Here is a 17,873-nt window from a genome sequence, read left to right as displayed (position 1 = left end):
TTCTTAGCGTTTTTTCCATGTGGGGGACAGGAGGGAGACAATATGAAACAGTCTATTTTGAACTTTTATCCATGTGAACAAACTGAGTTATCGTGGCTTCCATGTGATGCTAATATGGTACCTATTGGATGAATAGTTTGTTTCCGATTAAAACCCAAATTTATTTTCTTATTTTTTCCGTGACATTTTGTTAAGCTGTGATATCCAAGTTCTTTTTTATACGTTTTGTGAAGCAATAAAAAAGTGTCCTCTTTTCTGCATTAATAAAAGAAAAAAAGACTTCGGATCCCCAGATAACTAGTAAGATCCGGAAACCTAGACAACTAATCGGATTCGGATGCAATTCGCAGACACTGACATCTCTTATGGCGAAAGCAGCCCGAAGGCCATCAGACTCCGAAGCAGCTAGAAACCTCTGGCACACGATAAAACCCTTGAAAGAAGTCTCGTCAAACACGACCTGCCAATTCTTCCTCGATTCGCACTATTCTCCGATCTCTTGTGGAAATGGACGCGGCCAAAGCGAAGGAGTTGAGGCTGTTCGTGGAGCGGTGCAAGGGGAACCCCGCTGTCCTCGCAGACCCTGCCATCTCCTTCTTCCGCGACTACCTCGAGAGGTAAAAATTTCATCCTTCTTTAGCGTCGATTCTTGAGTCGGTTCTTCCGATTTGTGGGACCTGTGGTGGTTTTTGTCTGAATCGTCGGCGCTCATCTTATCTTATTGTCTGCATTTAGTTTGGACGCAAAGCTTCCGCCGGCGGCTTACAAGACCGGTGCGTCGCCTCGGGCACGGGATGCGGTATTGTGTTAAATCCTGTTCTCTGTCCGTTTATCTGCTCTTCATGTCGATGCGTGCCTGTTTGAGATTGTTCCGTTGTTTGATTTTTGTTGCAATGGGTATAGGCTTCTGATCTGGAGGCTACTCAGCGTCTTGACGCTGCTTTTTGTGCAAGTTTATTGGGTTTATGTTGCTTGGAATCATCGAGCATTCGCCGCTTCAATTTCTGACATGCTTATCGGGTCAAACATATTGCACAATACCTTGGAGGTTCTATGATGCATCACATCGTTGTCATCGTACCTAATGCGTGGTTCTTCTTTTGTAAAAAACTAAGATTCATTGATCAAGTGCCATTTACAAAATCACAAATGTTGGTGGTGTGATGCCACTTGTATGAATGCCCAGAGGTTCTTGTCATGTTAGCATTCCTAATGCATGTTATTATAGGTCCAGAGATTCACCGAAAGAATAGTAGATCCCTGCGTGGCATACACACTATCAACTATAATACTGTATTTGTAATGATTTAGCTTGAATTCCACATGGACCAAGCCCGAACAAGGTACTTAGATGGATGATATTTGGACATGGGTGGCGACTTAGGTGTGATGTAGGACTACATGGGTTGCATGTGTGCAAGATAAAAATGCTTAAATTTACTTTTATATGACTATGGAGATCATTTAAACATTAAATGTTCATGTGTGCCTGCATGTATGTGTGTGTGTATAAGTGGCGCACACATGCATGCAGATGTGTTTTAGGATCTTTACTTGGTAAGTGGTATTGTTGTATAAATATCTTTCTTCTTTTTTGGTTACACTGGCTCATAGACCATTAAGGAACATGAAATGGTTTGACTTTGAGTAATTATTATTATGCTTTATTGTTCTCTTCTCCTTTTGGTGGGCATCAGAAATTCTGGAGCTCATGTTTTGATGGTAAGTATTAATCGCAGAAAAGCTCAATGGTGGAGGAAATAGACGAGGATGAGGATCTTGATTGGGTTGATCATACTGTAGATCATGAATCTGATGATGAAATTATTGAATCTGACATTGAGCTGGAAGGAGATATCGTAGAAGCTGATAATGATCCTCCTCAAAAGGTAAGTCTAATTTAATATTTTATTTGTTGCTTATTAGTAAGATCTTTTAGGTGGACGCATTTTAAATTCTTCTGGCTTTTATAGATGGGAGATCCATCTGTTGACGTCACAGATGAAAATCGTGAAGCTTCTCAAGAGGCTAAGGGGAGAGCTATGGAGGCAATTTCAGAAGGTATTGCGAGTTTTGAATAGTTTAATATATCAAAGGCAGGCTCTCATTAGCTACAACTTGTTTTGTGTAATATAGGGAGATTTGAGGAGGCAATTAAGCATCTGACAGACGCAATATTATTGAACCCAAAATCTGCGATCATGTATGCTACTAGAGGTAAGTGTAAATCCAGGTTCTCACTTGTACATCACCTTTACTAGCAACATATTTTAAAAAAAATTAGATTATCTGGTACATTGTTCAATCCCTGCAGCATCCGTGTATATCAGGATGAAGAAACCTAATGCTGCAATTCGTGATGCAACTGCTGCCTTAGAGGTAGTTTAGTATTTATATTTCTGACTACAAATATTACCATTTCTCCAAATGCTTGATTAGTCTGTACAGTCCTAAAAAAAGTTATCAAGTAATAAAGGGAGGCACCAAGATTATGAAGCTTGTTTATTTGGCAAACAGGTGTTTTTATACTTTAATGTATATCTTCCATAAGGGCATTATTCATGATTATCACATCTCAATCCCATAACACATGGGCCTTGATCTGAAAAAGGAACACTTGGATCGAGGACAATAGGCGGTTCTGGTTTGGAATCTGAACCATTGGAATCAGAATCAGAACCGCATGGAATTGGTTCTATTCCGGTTCCAAATTCGATTGAGCAATAACAGCCAATTCTGGAATCGAGGTTAGGACTATGTAATTAAAATTTTATCTTTTATCTATATACAACATATATACACATGATGAAAGGTACGATTAGCTTATTGGATCTGTAGTGAGGTTCTTTACTCGAAATTTTGTGCTTTATTTGGAATAAATTTCAATCGATGAGAAATGAACGCTTTGTCCATTTAAAAATATTTTACTTTGTCAATTGCTTGGTTGAATCAATATGCCAGAGAATCCACTGAGACATCGTCAATCTTTTCTAGCCAAAAGTAGAGCTAAAATAGTTCACTAAGAATGTTCTCAGTATTCCGGTGTGAAGCATCTTCGTGAAGAATTTTTACAAGCTTAACGGATGTATGGATCACATTCTATCCAACATTCCATCATGCATCCTCTTAGATGGAGATGGTAGGCTTAAATAAAGTCGCAGGTATTTGCACCAAATTTTTTCCAAGTAAAATTAGTAGTTAGGTGAAATATAAAGACCATAAATTTATTTTGCATAACAAACATTGAGTTAAACTATACATGACAAAAAATAAGTTTTATCATGGTATGGATTTCTCTTTGTTAATATAGCATGTTGTGTCACGACCCAAGCCTAATAGGTTAACTGGCCTATCAACTTCGTTTGACCCAAATCACTGGCCAAAATATTTAAGTTAAAGTTAATAGTAGTACGCTCATCAGACCCTTGGAGTTATAAACTTGCAATCTCCCTCACTTAAGAACTTGATGTCCTCGTCAAGGCCCAGCATAGCCCAGATCAAACCCTAGCATGGTGCATGTGAGTGATGGCTCCACTATGTAATGAGTTATTTGACTCCATCCACAGGTAGTCTTTTCTTACTTGAGTCCTCTCACCATGCTCAAATACTAGGTCGGATACCAAATGTCGTGACTCGGGCCTGATGGGCTAAATGGCCTATTAATTTCGTTAGACCCAAACCACTGGTCAAAATGCTAAGCTAAAGTTGATAGTAGTACGCTCATCAGACCCTTGGTGTTACATGTTGGCCATCAACTCACCATCTTCTCTAAATAGAATTGTGTTTTTGCACGATTCATAATAAGCTTCTATTATCTTCACTCTTTGTTTATTTGTGCCAAAAGATATTATTTCATATATTTTGCTACTAATTACTCCTGTATAATAGTTTATTTTCTATTTTTTTATGCATTCGTGGTGAAATCTTTGAGGCACAAAAAACATAGTAATCTTTTACATGAAATTGACACCTATTTTGTGATTTAATTAGGTTAAAGTAGAATTTGATGGTCTGGAATGTCAAAGATTCGGAACCAACCATGGTTCATGTAATAGCCTATCACAAGCTTAATGTTGGGAGTTGATTAGGTTCAGTGGATGATCCTACAAAAGCTACGTAAGGGAATATGCCCGACAAAAGTCCATGCTTAAATTGTTAACATGGGAGAAAGGTGATGTAGGATTCGAAGAGTTCAGAGACCTCTAAGTCAACAAAACTTCAGTCTTTTATGGAGGGTTTTAATAATAGTTGGGATTAAGTGGGGAGTTAATCCACAAAAAAAATTTGCAAGATTGTCGGACTTTACTCGAACGTGAGGAGTCACTTAAACTATTTGGCATTGCGGTTAGCACCATATTGTCGATCACATGAGTCACTCATCCTATGTGTCTACCCATAGAAGATCTGAATTGATGTCAGCCTGGGATATGTGTTGGACTTTATTGTTTGTTTTAGGCAAATGTGCCAAATTTTCTCTTAACTGTTTTAGTTCTCTGCTCTTCATATCATCTACGTGCATGCTTGCCTTTCATATGTTTCTGCTGGATGTCCCATGAGATGTTTCTTTCATGTTATTCATGATTGAGGAATGATGGATATCCATTATTTTCCTGTCTTATATTAGTCATGTGCTGTCTACCAAGATAATACAAAATAGGATCATAATTTTCCTTTCTGGAAGCTGTCACATATGGAAGGCCAGCAAATTTTAGGTTTGTTTGATGATTGCATTTTGAGGGTGAGCCTTGATACAATGGTAAGTTGCTCTTTGTGATCAGAGTTCAAGGCACAAAAATAATATCTCTATATTTAGAGGGAAAGCAGTGTACAGTGACCCTCCAATACCTGTATTGGCGGGAGTCTTGTGTACTGTGTATGCTCTTTTTACTTGAGAATTGCATTTTGTCGGATGATTAGATGAATCATCAATTTTCTTTTGTGCTAGTTCCACAAAGTTATATGTGCATATGATAAATGTATACATTTGATAGTTCACTAAATTTTATTTACTCATTGAATTTGCAAATCGATGACACATGAAAGTGTGGGTCTAGGCTTTAGTTTTCAATTTAAGCCAGATCCTCAAAAATCGTCCCAGCTATGTTTTTGTTTGATCCATCTAGGGTTTGGTATTTCTCTCAGATCAACCCTGATTCTGCAAAAGGGTACAAAAGTCGGGGCATTGCTTTAGCTATGCTTGGGAAATGGGAGGAAGCTGCTAAGGATTTGCATGTGGCATCCAAGTTGGATTATGATGAGGAGATAAGTTCTGTGCTAAAAAGGGTACAGTATTTCATGGGTATATGTACTGGTATGCTACTTACAAAACTGCAATAATATATAACAACTGCAGGGTGTTGTGTAGGTTGAGCCCAATGCACACAAGATTGAAGAACATCGGAGGAAGTATGACCGACTACGTAAAGAGCGAGAAGAAATGAAACTCGAACGTGAGAGGCAGCATCGACAAGCTGAGACTCAGGTATTTGGTTTGAACAAACAAATTTGGTAAGTGACAGTATGCTGTGGGCGTTGACTTTTGTGCTCTTTCAGGCTGCTTATGAGAAGGGTAAAAAAAAAGAGCAATCATCAAGTAGAACATCAGGAAGCATGCCTGGAGGTACTCCTGGAGGAATGCCTGGAGGTTTCCCTGGTGCTATGCCCGGATCTGTGCCTGGAAATATTGATATGAGCAAGATTCTGAATGTAAGAATGTGATCAATTTGTTTTATTTGCACTATCACATGATAATATACATTATTTTGTTGGTTGTTTTACTTTGTGAAACAGGATCCTGAGCTAATGGCAGCCTTTAGTGATCCAGAAATCATGGCTGCTCTTCAAGATGGTATGTTTATTCACCATGTTTCTTTGTTGGATCTTACTTATTATGCTGTTTCATCAGTGTTACTTGTTTCTTCTCGTGATAGTTTCACATATGGATGACAAATTATATTGGTCTTTTGAGGTCCATGAGTACATGAGTATGTTCAGAATAGTAGATGAACTTGCATGTCCTTTTTTGTGGAAATGATCAAATTGGTGTCTGTAACTTGGTCTAGCACAACTAAGGCCATAATGAAGCACAAAAGTAGTCTCTTAATCTTGTAATCCTCTTTTGCAAGCTGCAACTATTTCCCATGGTATATTTTTGTTTGCAACATTACATATAGGTCATCTTCTTTTCCCTAAGGATTGCTAAATTTGTGTTGTTAAAGCTGTGTCTGGTTTGTAATTTCTTTTCATGTTTTTGGCAGTATTGTTTATTTATTTATCTTTAATGGAAGGCCAAAAGCCTAATTATTAGAAGTTAGATGGATTGTTCCTGGTAGTACTGTAGGCATAGGGAACTCTATTGTTTCAACAAGGGTGGAGCGGTGCATGTCAGCAACAACATCTAGTGAAAGCCCATTAAGAAAAAAAATAGAAAAGAACACTTATGAGGTCACTTTTTAACTGGTACTAAACTATTGACAACATTATAGTCAAGACTTATGCGAACACTTGTGGAAATTTAGAGCAATCACTAAGATGAATGGAAATTTATAGCAATCACTATGATGATTTGCAGTTTAAGAACCTGTAGAACATTGTGAATTTCAACCTTTATTTGAGATAGTACATGGATGCACCAACTGTTTTTTTTCTGCTGCATTGTATAATGGAATCACTATATATTGGTTGAAGAGTAATAAGTGTAAGAAGGTTATTATATGTCTGTGTTTGCTTTATGATATCGTATAAACAAACGGTGCAACTGTAGTATTTTCTCACAATATTTAGCTGTTCGATTGTGGTTTTTCTTGTGGATATCAATTATCATGATTCTCTTATTCTAACCAATTGGTGAATTGTGATGTTGCGGTTGTGCAGTCATGAAGAACCCTGCAAATTTTGCTAAACACCAAGCAAACCCCAAAGTTGCTCCTGTGATTGCGAAGATGATGGCAAAATTTTCTGGACCTAAATAAAGGCGTCCTCATCTAAGGATGATCAATAAAAGACGGTTGAGTTTTTTTCATTTTTGTGAGTTGTGGTTACTTTTGGTTTCTGCGAGTAATTCTAGTGTAATTGATTGGTTGCTATAGTTGCTCCTGGTAAGATTGTAGGGACTCAAATGTTTAATTTGGGAGATGAGCGCCTGATGTGGTCATGAATGTAGCTTCGTGGAAAGTTTTGAAGTGCTCTTTGAGGTCCTTATAATCCTAAATGTCATGATCATGATTCGGGTTAATTATAAATTATTATTTTAGTTAAATCTTCTTCGAATTTTGATTTTAAAATTTAAAAAATTATATTAAAATTTTAAAATTATGAAGGTGAAATATTTAGTTTCATTTACTTAAGTATCATCAAAGTATAAAAGTAATAAATAAAATAATAATTTTAATATTTTAATTGATAATGACGGATGATATTGTGGTACTGTTGGAGGTTACGATTGGTTGTTGTGGACGAGGAGAGTAGTAATAAAAAATGAAGGTTGTTTTGCATTTGTGTCGGTGTCAATGTAGATATTAAGCGATTTTTTCATTGCTCGATAATTATATTAATGTTGACGCAATTGTCGAGTGGTCCTTTTGTCGTTTTGCATGTGTGCTGGATGATTCTTTCATCGTTTGGCAATTGTGTTAATGCAGATATATATTGACCTACGACAAAAGGGTCATTTAATAATTACGTCAACATTGGTGTTCCTTATATATGCATCGGCATTAACGTAATTGTTAAGCGATGTCACTCTGGTCACTTGGTATCTATGCCTATGCTAATACCGATGTAGATATAGAGCAATGAAAGGGTTGCTCGGTAACTGTGTTGTTACAGATGTGAGCGATCCTCACCTCTTGTCGTATTTTTTTTCATTCACAATAGTCACTTATGGCCCTAGTGACATTGTAGTTCACCATCATCGAACCATCAATTAAAATATTAAAATTATTTTTTTTATTTATTATTTTCGTGTTTCCATCAATAAAATTAATGATGTTAGGATAAATAAAATTATATATTTTATTTTTATAACTATAAATAAAATTAGATATTTTATTTTTATAATTATAAATAAAATTAATTTTTTTATTTTTATAATTATAAAAAATTTAATATAAATTTTTTTAAGTCTAAAAATAAAAAAAAAAATTAAGGAGATCTAACTATAAAGGTTAATATGCAATTAACCCTCACGATGATTCTAATGTCATCTACGATACTAATATCTGACATGCTTTCGTGCATGAGTTTTGTTCGTATTCGGTCAGTCAAGAGACTATTTATCATTAAGTATGGGGAGGTTCAAAGTGCTTCGACTGAGAAGGCTGATCAATCGATGCACACGATTTGGGTTCTTATTAAACCCAATAAGCGAATCCTATGAGAATACCTAATGTTTCATTTGAATTTATTTTAAGTTGGATTAAGGAGTATTAAATCCAATTTAAATAACAATATTTAGAAGAAAAAAAAAGTCTAAGTGTGAATATTATTTGGTAATAAATGGAATGGTTATCAATTTCATCATGTCGAAATTGAAATCTGTATCGGATCCCAATACGTACTTTGTGCCGAACATGATTTACACGGGCGGCGGGTTTCGCAAACGAACCCGGCCCGTTTCTGTCCTCGCGGACAATTTCTCGGTACAGTTCGCCGCATCCTTATCCTACTCGGCCACATCGGGAAAGCAACCTGACAGCATCCCGTATTGGGCCTCCTCGCCGCCCTCCCAGGTACCGTCCGATGCCGTCTCCCTCTCTGCTCTCGCTTCCCGACGCGGTCCCAGTTGATTTCCATTGTTTTCTTTCTGGTTCTTGGTCCCGTACATCCAAAGTTTGTTCCAGCGTGTCGATCCAATCGCTCCAGGGCAGATTCATTGGCTCGCCCCATCCCAACTGCCTCCCTCATCGTCACTACCAAGCCGGTAGATTGTGGTCTTGTGCTTTTGAGCTTTGGGGCGAGACCTTTTTCTTGTTTATCTGTGCATATTTTAAGCGCGCGTATGTTGTTCATGGCTTGCAGAAAGATGAGCCACGGAACGAGGTGGATGCACTACTTGAAGCAACTGAGCTCCGCGAATGTGCCCGCTGCCTTGATAGAGAAGGGCCAGAACCGCGTCATTGACGCTTCCCTCACTCTGATCCGCGAGAGGGCCAAACTCAAGGTGACCACGGCTGAAAGATGTCGCCTGCTAGTGTTTTGCTTGCCAAACTCGTTATTTGTTCCTTTGGAATTTGCCATAAAGATTTTGAATCGGGTGGCCACTGATCCTTAAACTGGTAGGAGAGGGTCCAATATATATTTTATATGGCATCCGCGCAAGTTGGATTAAGCTTTACATTTGAAACTGAACCAAAGTGGTGTGCATATATTAATTAGACAAAGAGAGGGTAGATAGATACAAGATTTAAATATATGATCTGCTTAGATAAAGAGAGGGTAAATACAAGATTTAAATATATGTTCTGTTTTGATGTTTGATCATCGGAACAATTTTGAATATCAAATATCTTTTTCATTAGCATCATCCGTTTTTCTGCCACCAATGGATTTTAGGTCCATCATGCTTTCATTGTGCTACTCTGATTTAGTATCCTCGATCAACCCTTTCATCCCCTTAATTAATCAGAAACAAATGAAATAGGAGGACCAAATGTCCTCATCATCCCAGATTTCAAAAAGGCATCAAAGAAAATTTCCACCAATCACTATAGTTCATTAGACCTCAATATATTTTGTACGTCAAAATATCAAATATTTCAGTAAACCTCAAACCATGCTCTGATACCACCTCTATCACGCCCCTCAAAAATATCGATAATATTTAAAATTTTCATCACAAACCAATCCAGGATCCAAGCTAACATTTGAGGACACTGAAAAACATTCTATCAAATTCACATCTATAAAACCTGTGCAGTTTATAACTACACAACAAATCACTCGATTATTCATAAAATCCGATCCCAACTCACCAAATTAATAATCACAACATAAATTCACAAGTGTGGGAGTCTATACAACCATACTAGTGATTTTAATCAAGCTATTAGAAACCCCAAAAATATAGTTAGGAGGATGCCCAATACATTTTATACTCTAACAACTTGTTTTGTTCAGCATTAGACCTTTTCAAAGCTGGTTACTGTTGGATTTGAATGTAATTGTTGGTATCATCAAATTTGTCATCTGTGTTAAGTTACAAGTGGAATATTAAAAGTAGAGATAATAATTAGAAAAGTCAGCAGTTTAACTGATCTTTTCTTCAAATGCTTTCAAACATGTTATCGTTGTATAAATATATCTAGGCATCCTCATGAGGTATATGGGATACATAGGCAGATTACTTGTGGAGAGAGGCATATGGGTGTTGAGGTAAATGTTTGCTTTCAATCAGATGCACTCGAGTGCTTTTGCACTTAGCAAACAGTTTAATATATTTTACCTACTTGAAGCTTTAGGCCGCAATGCAAATGAGCATGTGAGTTAGTCGCCAAATGCAGGCAAGCTGAGATGAACTTCATGTTTGTTGACTAATATAGTAAAATGTGGATAAAAAACACTAGTGGTAGGTGCTATAACATATATGTGAAAGAGAATCATGGTATTTGTACTGAGATTCTATGTTGCTGATAACAACTGATGCACTTGTTTATGTTGCTTGTGTTTAGTGATCTTTCTGGTTGTAAGTTGCATGAATTTGATTCTTCTTCAACAAAGGAGCTGACAATCATCCATACACCTACTGTGTAAAGTTGGTTGCATTCTGCTGCTTATTAAAAAAATTAGCACTCAATTATTGGCATTTTTTATTAAATTAATTGCTTTTACATGCCACGTTCCTGTATTTTTTGGCCTCTCTGAACTGAATGAATCTTCCCTTCTTTTCCAGGGAGAATTATTAAGGTCCTTGGGTGGTGTCAAAGCTTCAACATCACTCCTAGGGGTTCCATTAGGGCACAATTCTTCTTTCCTTCAAGGACCTGCTTTTGCTCCTCCTCGCATAAGGGAAGCTATCTGGTGCGGTAGCACCAATTCTACCACTGAAGAGGGTACTACAAAGTTCTTATTCTTGCTGTGCATTAATTTGATAGGAGTGTTCTTGTTAGTGAAACACATCAAGTAGATTTAACTGAATACTTCATGCTTGTAACTTTTCGTTATATGTTTTTCATCATTACCTCTAAATATGACCTATTTTCTTGTTAGCATAGTATTTAAACTTATGTCAAGTAATTGATTACTTGTTTTTGTGGAAATGTAATCTTTCTCACTAGTTACATGTGACTTACAAACAAACAAATTCACTACAAAATCACATAATATGTAGTTCTGATTTACCAATTCCACAATGTTTATACAATGTGATCTTGGTGACCCATACTATTTCTTGTTTAATCTTTCAGATAAGGCATCTACAAAAGATAGAGATAAGGTGTCGTGGAACTAGGAATAAACAGTGTTTCTAGAGAGGTTTTTCTTAGTCTTAAAAGGTTAAATAGTATACTAGAATCTCAAGGGCATGAATCAGAATGTTGATTTAGGTGACATGGGTTGAAGAAGTAACAGGGGATATTTTCTTGAAAATTTCCATATTATGCAACATGTATACTTTCAACTTTGAGTCTATAGTACTTGATGGCGAGTATAGTGGATAAGAAAATTGGAAGATGAAGAGATATGGGAAGAGATATATGAGGGGAGAGTAACAAGTTATTACACCATGAATAAAATCTTGAATGATAATAAATTAATTATGACAATCAGTGATGGATAACTTGAGGAAAATATGGAAATTCTCATAGAGTGATGTCTGAAATTGGTCACTAATGAACACTAGGACACCATCAGTGCTTTGGTTGGGTCTCCTCCAATGGTTGAGATAGCACATGCCAAATGAATAATAAATAAATAAAAAGAGAAGAAGGTTCACGAGACATAGAAAGCTAAGGAAGTCAAAATGAAGTCTATAAAACAATCTGTTGGATTGTTTTTGGTACACGAATAAGAGTCATCTAAACAATTGTGCATAGTAATTGGTTATACAAGAAGATCATATACTTCTTTCACCAAAATGAATGTCATGATTCCATGGCGGATGGGTCAGGGTCCTCGATATGATCATATTGTCAATACGGTACATCTGCAAGAAGCTCAACCCAGCTTCATATAGAGATTAAAAACATTTCTTTTAAGCTGTAAGTACCTCCAAAGAATCTCTTCTGAGTTGTTAACAACTCAAAAGAGCACTAAAGGGGGCCAAAGGTGCCCAACTTGAGGGACAAACTTGTTCCATACCCCCATCAGATCAGCACATACTGGTCCAGCCAGTACAGAGTACCATGATTTCTTGATCTGAGATCTTATTGATGGTTGAGTGGATTGGACTGGGCAGGCTGGATACCGATTCCTCATTGGAGTGGTACATTTTGGTCTGGCTAATACAAAGTACCAAGGTTTCTTGATCTGAGGTCTTATTTATAGTTGGCTGGATGGACTGGGCATACTGGTTCCCTGTCAGATTGGTGTGTACCAGTCTGACCAGTAGAGTACAATGGTTTCTTAATTTAAGATTTTGTTTATGGTTGGGTGGATTGGACAAAATTTTTGTTAGTTTTGATGAACAATACAAAATGAATTAGTGTCATTACTAAATTTTTCTGGTAACATATAATATATTTTATTGTTCACAATCAATTACTTTGCTTTTTTCTTTTCATTCATATCCAGGCTTAATTAAGATGCAAATATTAGGTCACAAGGATGTTATCAAATTTCTATATGTTCACCATGATTCTAGACAGATGACTCCTTTTTTGTATACTTAGGTGTCTATCACTAGTATCCTGTATTGTTTAATTTACTTTATCTGATCAAATGCCTTGACTTAATCAAATACTATTCGGTAATTACACAGGTAAAGAATTAAATGATCCTCGTGTGCTGACTGATGTTGGTGATGTTCCTATCCAAGAGATACGTGATTGTGGGGTTGATGATGACAGACTAATGAATATTATAAGTGATTCAGTTAAGCTAGTGATGGAAGAAGTAAGACAAAGAGTTTTTTTTTTCTTCCTTTCTTAACTATTTGATTTCTGCTCTATGCTAATTTGAAATTTTTGGCTTAGATTATCATATCAGTGCATTATCTAACCTGGCTACTTCTAGATCTAGTAGATCAATCTTGCAAAGGACCAGCTTGTTATCCAACATGCAACCTATTCTCAGTTTCCATACATAATATAGTTATCCAACCAATTTCATATATAACCTCCTAATGGATGCAGCTCATTGTGGTTGCATGCTATGTGCTTTAAGAGAATTACAAAATATAGTTTGATATAGAAAGAGGTAAAATGGTCAAATAGGTCAAGCAACATTTTCAGCTGTAACAACATCATTAATTGAAATGCAGATTGAGTTGAATTTCATAGTTGATAAGAAAAGACTGTCTAGTACATAAGGCTCTTACCAATATGAGGTCTGGGGAGGGTTAGTGTCTAAAGCTTACATTGTGATTCACAGGTTCAAACTGGAGTCCTTAATGTGTGTAGTACACCCACCACTTTAGCGTGTTAGAATTTACCAGTAGTTATTAGCATTTATTTCACATCAATATGTTGATAGACTTCATGCTTATCGAACCATGAACATGATATTAGGAATAAAAATGGATTGGATTTGTATCAGAGCACAAGTGATACAATCCAGCCCTGAAACTGTATCTCATGGTATACTGTTCTGAAAAGTATTTTCTGTTGATAAAAGTTCATGAGCAACCACAAACACGATGCACCATAAGCCAATGTCAACAATGGTCCATACTCCTACATTTATCTATATATCAACCGAAATGGTTGTCTATATCTTTTCCCCTTGCAACTCACATGTTGACATTGACATGCTGACAAATGGCAGGTATTTAGCCCGCTGCTAACTAGCATAGGGGTGTGCCGCAATCATGATACCCTTAGTCGTATCTTTTTATCATATCAATTTCTGTTCATATTCATAGCCCAAGACATAGGATTAGGCTAGCAACTCAAAAATTCTGAAAATTTTCAGCAAAGAAGTTAGAATTGACTGATAGGATGACTAGGAAGAAAACTAATATGATCTCTTTATAGGTCACTAAGTGGGCCAACGAAAACTTGATGGATTCATAATACTAGATAACAAGACTATTATGCTAGAGGTGATGTGAGTCAATCTTTTCAAGAAAAATGTTATTATCAGGACCCATACTGGTTCTGTCCCAAACGGAATGGGTTTAAGCCATACCGATCCTAGTCCAGGTCGGTATGGATCCGAGTTGTACAGGTCGCTGTACCACTCGATGCACCAATACTGTACTGGTCTAATTGGTCACCAAAATCGATATCAAACCAAGATTTAAGTCCTTGTCCCAGGCTACAATTATTTGATTTTCATGTAGTTATTTACACAATCATTAGTAAGATGAATTTACTGATATGTATAAGAAAATATCCAACAGTTACTGGTATGCAAAAAATACCTTTTATAGTTATTTAATATTTTATTTTTGTGTTTAATATCATTATAATTACATGTCCTTCATTAAATGCATGCCCATTGGTATGCTTCTGTAATTCTTCTTTTGTTACCCTTTTAGCTTTTAGTTATGTGGTGTTGTGTTCTCTGTTTTGCTGACCTGACTAGATTTTATTTGCAGGATCCACTCCGTCCCCTGGTTTTGGGTGGTGACCACTCCATATCATTTCCAGTTGTTAGAGCTGTATCAGAAAAGCTGGGTGGGCCTCTAGATATTCTTCATTTAGATGCCCATCCAGATATATATGATGCTTTTGAGGGAAATAAATATTCACATGCTTCTTCTTTTGCACGAATAATGGAGGGAGGTTATGCTAGGCGCCTGCTACAGGTAATATGTACCTTCAATTGGTTAATTGTGAGTATGAATGTTATGCTAGACACGTGCTGGAGGTACTATATACCTTTAATTGGTTAAGTATGAGCATGTCAATACGTCACAGTATTAAACATTGACTATAGGACACTGTTCCCGATTTTTGGGTTATCAGCACAAAATTAAACCATAGAACACACTTTTTATTATCAGATATTACTGATTAGATGTAAACTCTCTCCATGTTTTTTTATGTGTTTTTTGTTGATTCTTGTATTTTTCTTTTGTAGCATCAGTTCATGATGACATGATATGAAAATAATTTTTTAGTCTGCAAAAGCTTACTGACATATGGTTTGTTGTTTATATGCTTGCAACTTATGTTAATCATGATCAAGGAAATTGATTTTCTGATGTTAAAGTTTCTCCATTTAACGCACACAGAAAGAATAATAGGAACTCTATGATCTGTAATATTGAAAATGTACACTAGGACAACTAAATATCAATTAACTTAAGACATTTCTCTGTTGGATCTCTGTGTGTGCAAACAAATAGGTTCCATGTGGGAAAACACTGACCGTTAATGTAAAAGTTTTGCCTGCATGGACACCTGTGCTGGTGGGATTTAAGCTGTTTAGATGAGGGTGTTGAATGTCTATGTGCGTGCAGATATGCTTCTCTTTCTGTTTGCTTGCATCCCTTTCTGAAATCTTCCTTGTGCTTATCTTAATTAGGAGTTATATCTGTGAACCCTTTAAGGAATCTCGATAGACTTACCAATCATCTGTAGGGAAATGCTCTAACCTAGTTACTGCATGCATTTATCTTGCAAGAACCTTGGTTGACATATATGAAGGCATGCAGCTGCATACTTCACAGACAGTAATAATCTCTTTTCATTGTGTATAAAATAACTTAAGATTAAGAAATAATTCAGTGTTTTTCTATTTAGTATCAAAGTACCTCTAGAAGACTAAATTTGCTCATCTGAATAACTTCATTGCATAATTGAGAGAGAAAATAATCTTAATTCTAACCAACCTAGGATATGTTGTTGTCCTGCTCAGCAGTTCACCAGTCTTTAGCCTTGGTTGAACCCCTTTATAGATCACATAAGGGTCTGCAGCTATACAGGGCTGATCTTAACATAGTTGATTCCCAGTTCAGCTTGGAGTGGGGTTGCTACTGACAAACTGGTTGGGGCCACTGATTAGGTACTGGTCAACCTCAGTCCTATTATGATTTGGATTTATTTGTACCGAGTCTGGGTCTGCTTCCCCTCTTTCCTGTCTTGACTAAGAGATTGTTTCCTCTGTTGATATGGGGTTTCAATCTTCTCAATTAGGAAAAAATTTCTTGCCGTTATTTTTATATTGTCTTTATTTTTATATTATTGTCACTATTTTTACAGCACATTTGAGAGACTTTTCATTGCTTCTTATATAAAAATGTCCATATTTTTTCCTTATCAAACTTGTCATTTTGCTGAGATAAGTCATATTAATAATTCGCATTTCTTATTCACCTGCTATATAGTAGTACTTTAATGTATGGTATTTATGCTCTTATTTCTAGAATGTCTCACTGTATGTGAGATATGCTTGTAAATTGCAAACAACACTAAACAGAGCATCTGATTTTCAGGTAGGAATTAGATCAATCACTCGTGAAGGGCGTGAACAAGGGAAAAGATTTGGGGTTGAGCAGTACGAGATGTGCACCTTTTCAAGAGATCGACAAATTTTGGAAAATTTGGTACTGAATCTTGTTTTCTCAAACAGTTAATTGCTTGTAAATGCATCTTGGTTTGATGGTTCAACTAGAAGCTCTAATCCATGCTTTACTAACCAATTGTTCACTCTTGTAAACTTCAATGCTAATCAAATTACTCTAAACTTAAGTTGCAAGGCCCATAAATTAGAAGCATGCTTCAAGCCAAACTGACTGCATCTTTATGCTTGTGTGCGTTAGCATGACCATATCTGCAAGATTAGATAATTTGTAATTATGGCATCTAGAAGGAATAAAATCTTCTCTGGAGGATATTACAGCAAGAAGTTGTATGCACTTAGCTGAGTTGGAGTCTTGACTTTTCAAGCATGTCTGAATCATGAACAATGACAGAACACAGTGTGATCTCATGACATGGATTACACTGGTCACCATTCTGGTTTTACTAAATGATCTTTCTGCCAAATTGTTCAAACAGAAACTAGGGGAAGGCGTCAAGGGTGTGTACATCTCGGTGGATGTGGATTGCCTCGACCCTGCATTTGCCCCCGGAGTGTCGCACATAGAGCCAGGAGGTCTATCATTTCGTGATGTACTCAACATTCTCCACAATCTGCAAGCTGATGTTGTGGCTGCAGATGTAGTGGAGTTCAACCCACAGCGTGACACCGTCGATGGGATGACAGCAATGGTGGCTGCAAAGCTGGTAAGAGAGCTTACTGCAAAGATTTCCAAGTAGCATAGACAGGGCCTCCTCATTTCCCACCATTAAATAATATTTCCAGCGATCATGGTCATGAATCTGTGCTTGCCCAAAGCTGAGCAGGTAATTCTTGGATATCGAAGTAATTTATATTAACAGCAGCGTATTGTGCTGTGCAGACTTCTATTTGTCATTAGTCTTTATATTTCAAGACCTTAATCTTTTTCTTGTTTTAACCTGCACTATTCCTTGTTAGCAAATTTCACAAAGGTCCATAAAATGAAGAATTATTTGGAAAAGACAGATCGAAGATTGTACTTAAGAAGCCTTATGTCTGTCTGTAGCAAGTAGTCCACTTGCCTGCGTTTGGTTGTCGACAAATAAGCATCTTTGTGGGGTTGTCCATTGGGACATTTCGGTGGTTAGTGCACAATTATCTAAGTGATAGATTTAAATATTTGAATCCGTGTAAGTGTGTTTTCAGCAATTTAATTTAATTATCATAACATTACTCTTGCTATAATTGACTAACATTTAACAGTAATCAGC

General features: G+C 36.6%; 2 protein-coding genes across 4 annotated transcripts; both read left to right on the top strand.

Moving 5' to 3' along the window:
• Nucleotides 1-404: 404 nt before the first annotated feature.
• LOC103984943 (FAM10 family protein At4g22670-like) lies at nt 405-7,253 on the top strand. The gene is made up of 11 exons (XM_065108769.1): nt 405-617; nt 736-799; nt 1,740-1,889; nt 1,974-2,061; nt 2,137-2,217; nt 2,315-2,379; nt 5,143-5,283; nt 5,366-5,482; nt 5,554-5,706; nt 5,791-5,848; nt 6,874-7,253. The coding sequence occupies exons 1-11, from the start codon at nt 508-510 to the stop codon at nt 6,969-6,971; spliced, it is 1,125 nt and encodes a 374-aa protein (XP_064964841.1). The 5' UTR covers nt 405-507; the 3' UTR covers nt 6,972-7,253.
• A 1,347-nt stretch (nt 7,254-8,600) lies between these two features.
• LOC135612449 (arginase 1, mitochondrial) lies at nt 8,601-17,847 on the top strand. 3 transcript variants are annotated; one of them, XM_065108766.1, is made up of 8 exons: nt 8,671-8,729; nt 8,831-8,920; nt 9,019-9,160; nt 10,889-11,048; nt 12,914-13,047; nt 14,693-14,902; nt 16,535-16,645; nt 17,100-17,847. In XM_065108766.1, exons 3-8 carry the CDS (start codon nt 9,023-9,025, stop codon nt 17,358-17,360), a joined length of 1,014 nt encoding a protein of 337 aa, XP_064964838.1. In that variant the 5' UTR covers nt 8,671-8,729; nt 8,831-8,920; nt 9,019-9,022; the 3' UTR covers nt 17,361-17,847. The 3 variants fall into 3 exon arrangements, with proteins under 3 accessions (XP_064964839.1, XP_064964838.1, XP_064964840.1); XM_065108768.1 differs by having other exon boundaries at nt 8,712-8,729; nt 8,808-8,920; XM_065108767.1 differs by lacking the exon at nt 8,831-8,920 and having other exon boundaries at nt 8,601-8,729.
• The last annotated feature ends 26 nt before the right edge of the window (nt 17,848-17,873 follow it).

Source organism: Musa acuminata, chromosome BXJ2-5 (genome assembly GCF_036884655.1).
Source record: "Musa acuminata AAA Group cultivar baxijiao chromosome BXJ2-5, Cavendish_Baxijiao_AAA, whole genome shotgun sequence".
Lineage (NCBI taxonomy): Eukaryota > Viridiplantae > Streptophyta > Magnoliopsida > Zingiberales > Musaceae > Musa > Musa acuminata.
Note: the sequence above shows the minus strand (reverse complement) of the source record. Positions and strands in the feature narration are given on the sequence as shown.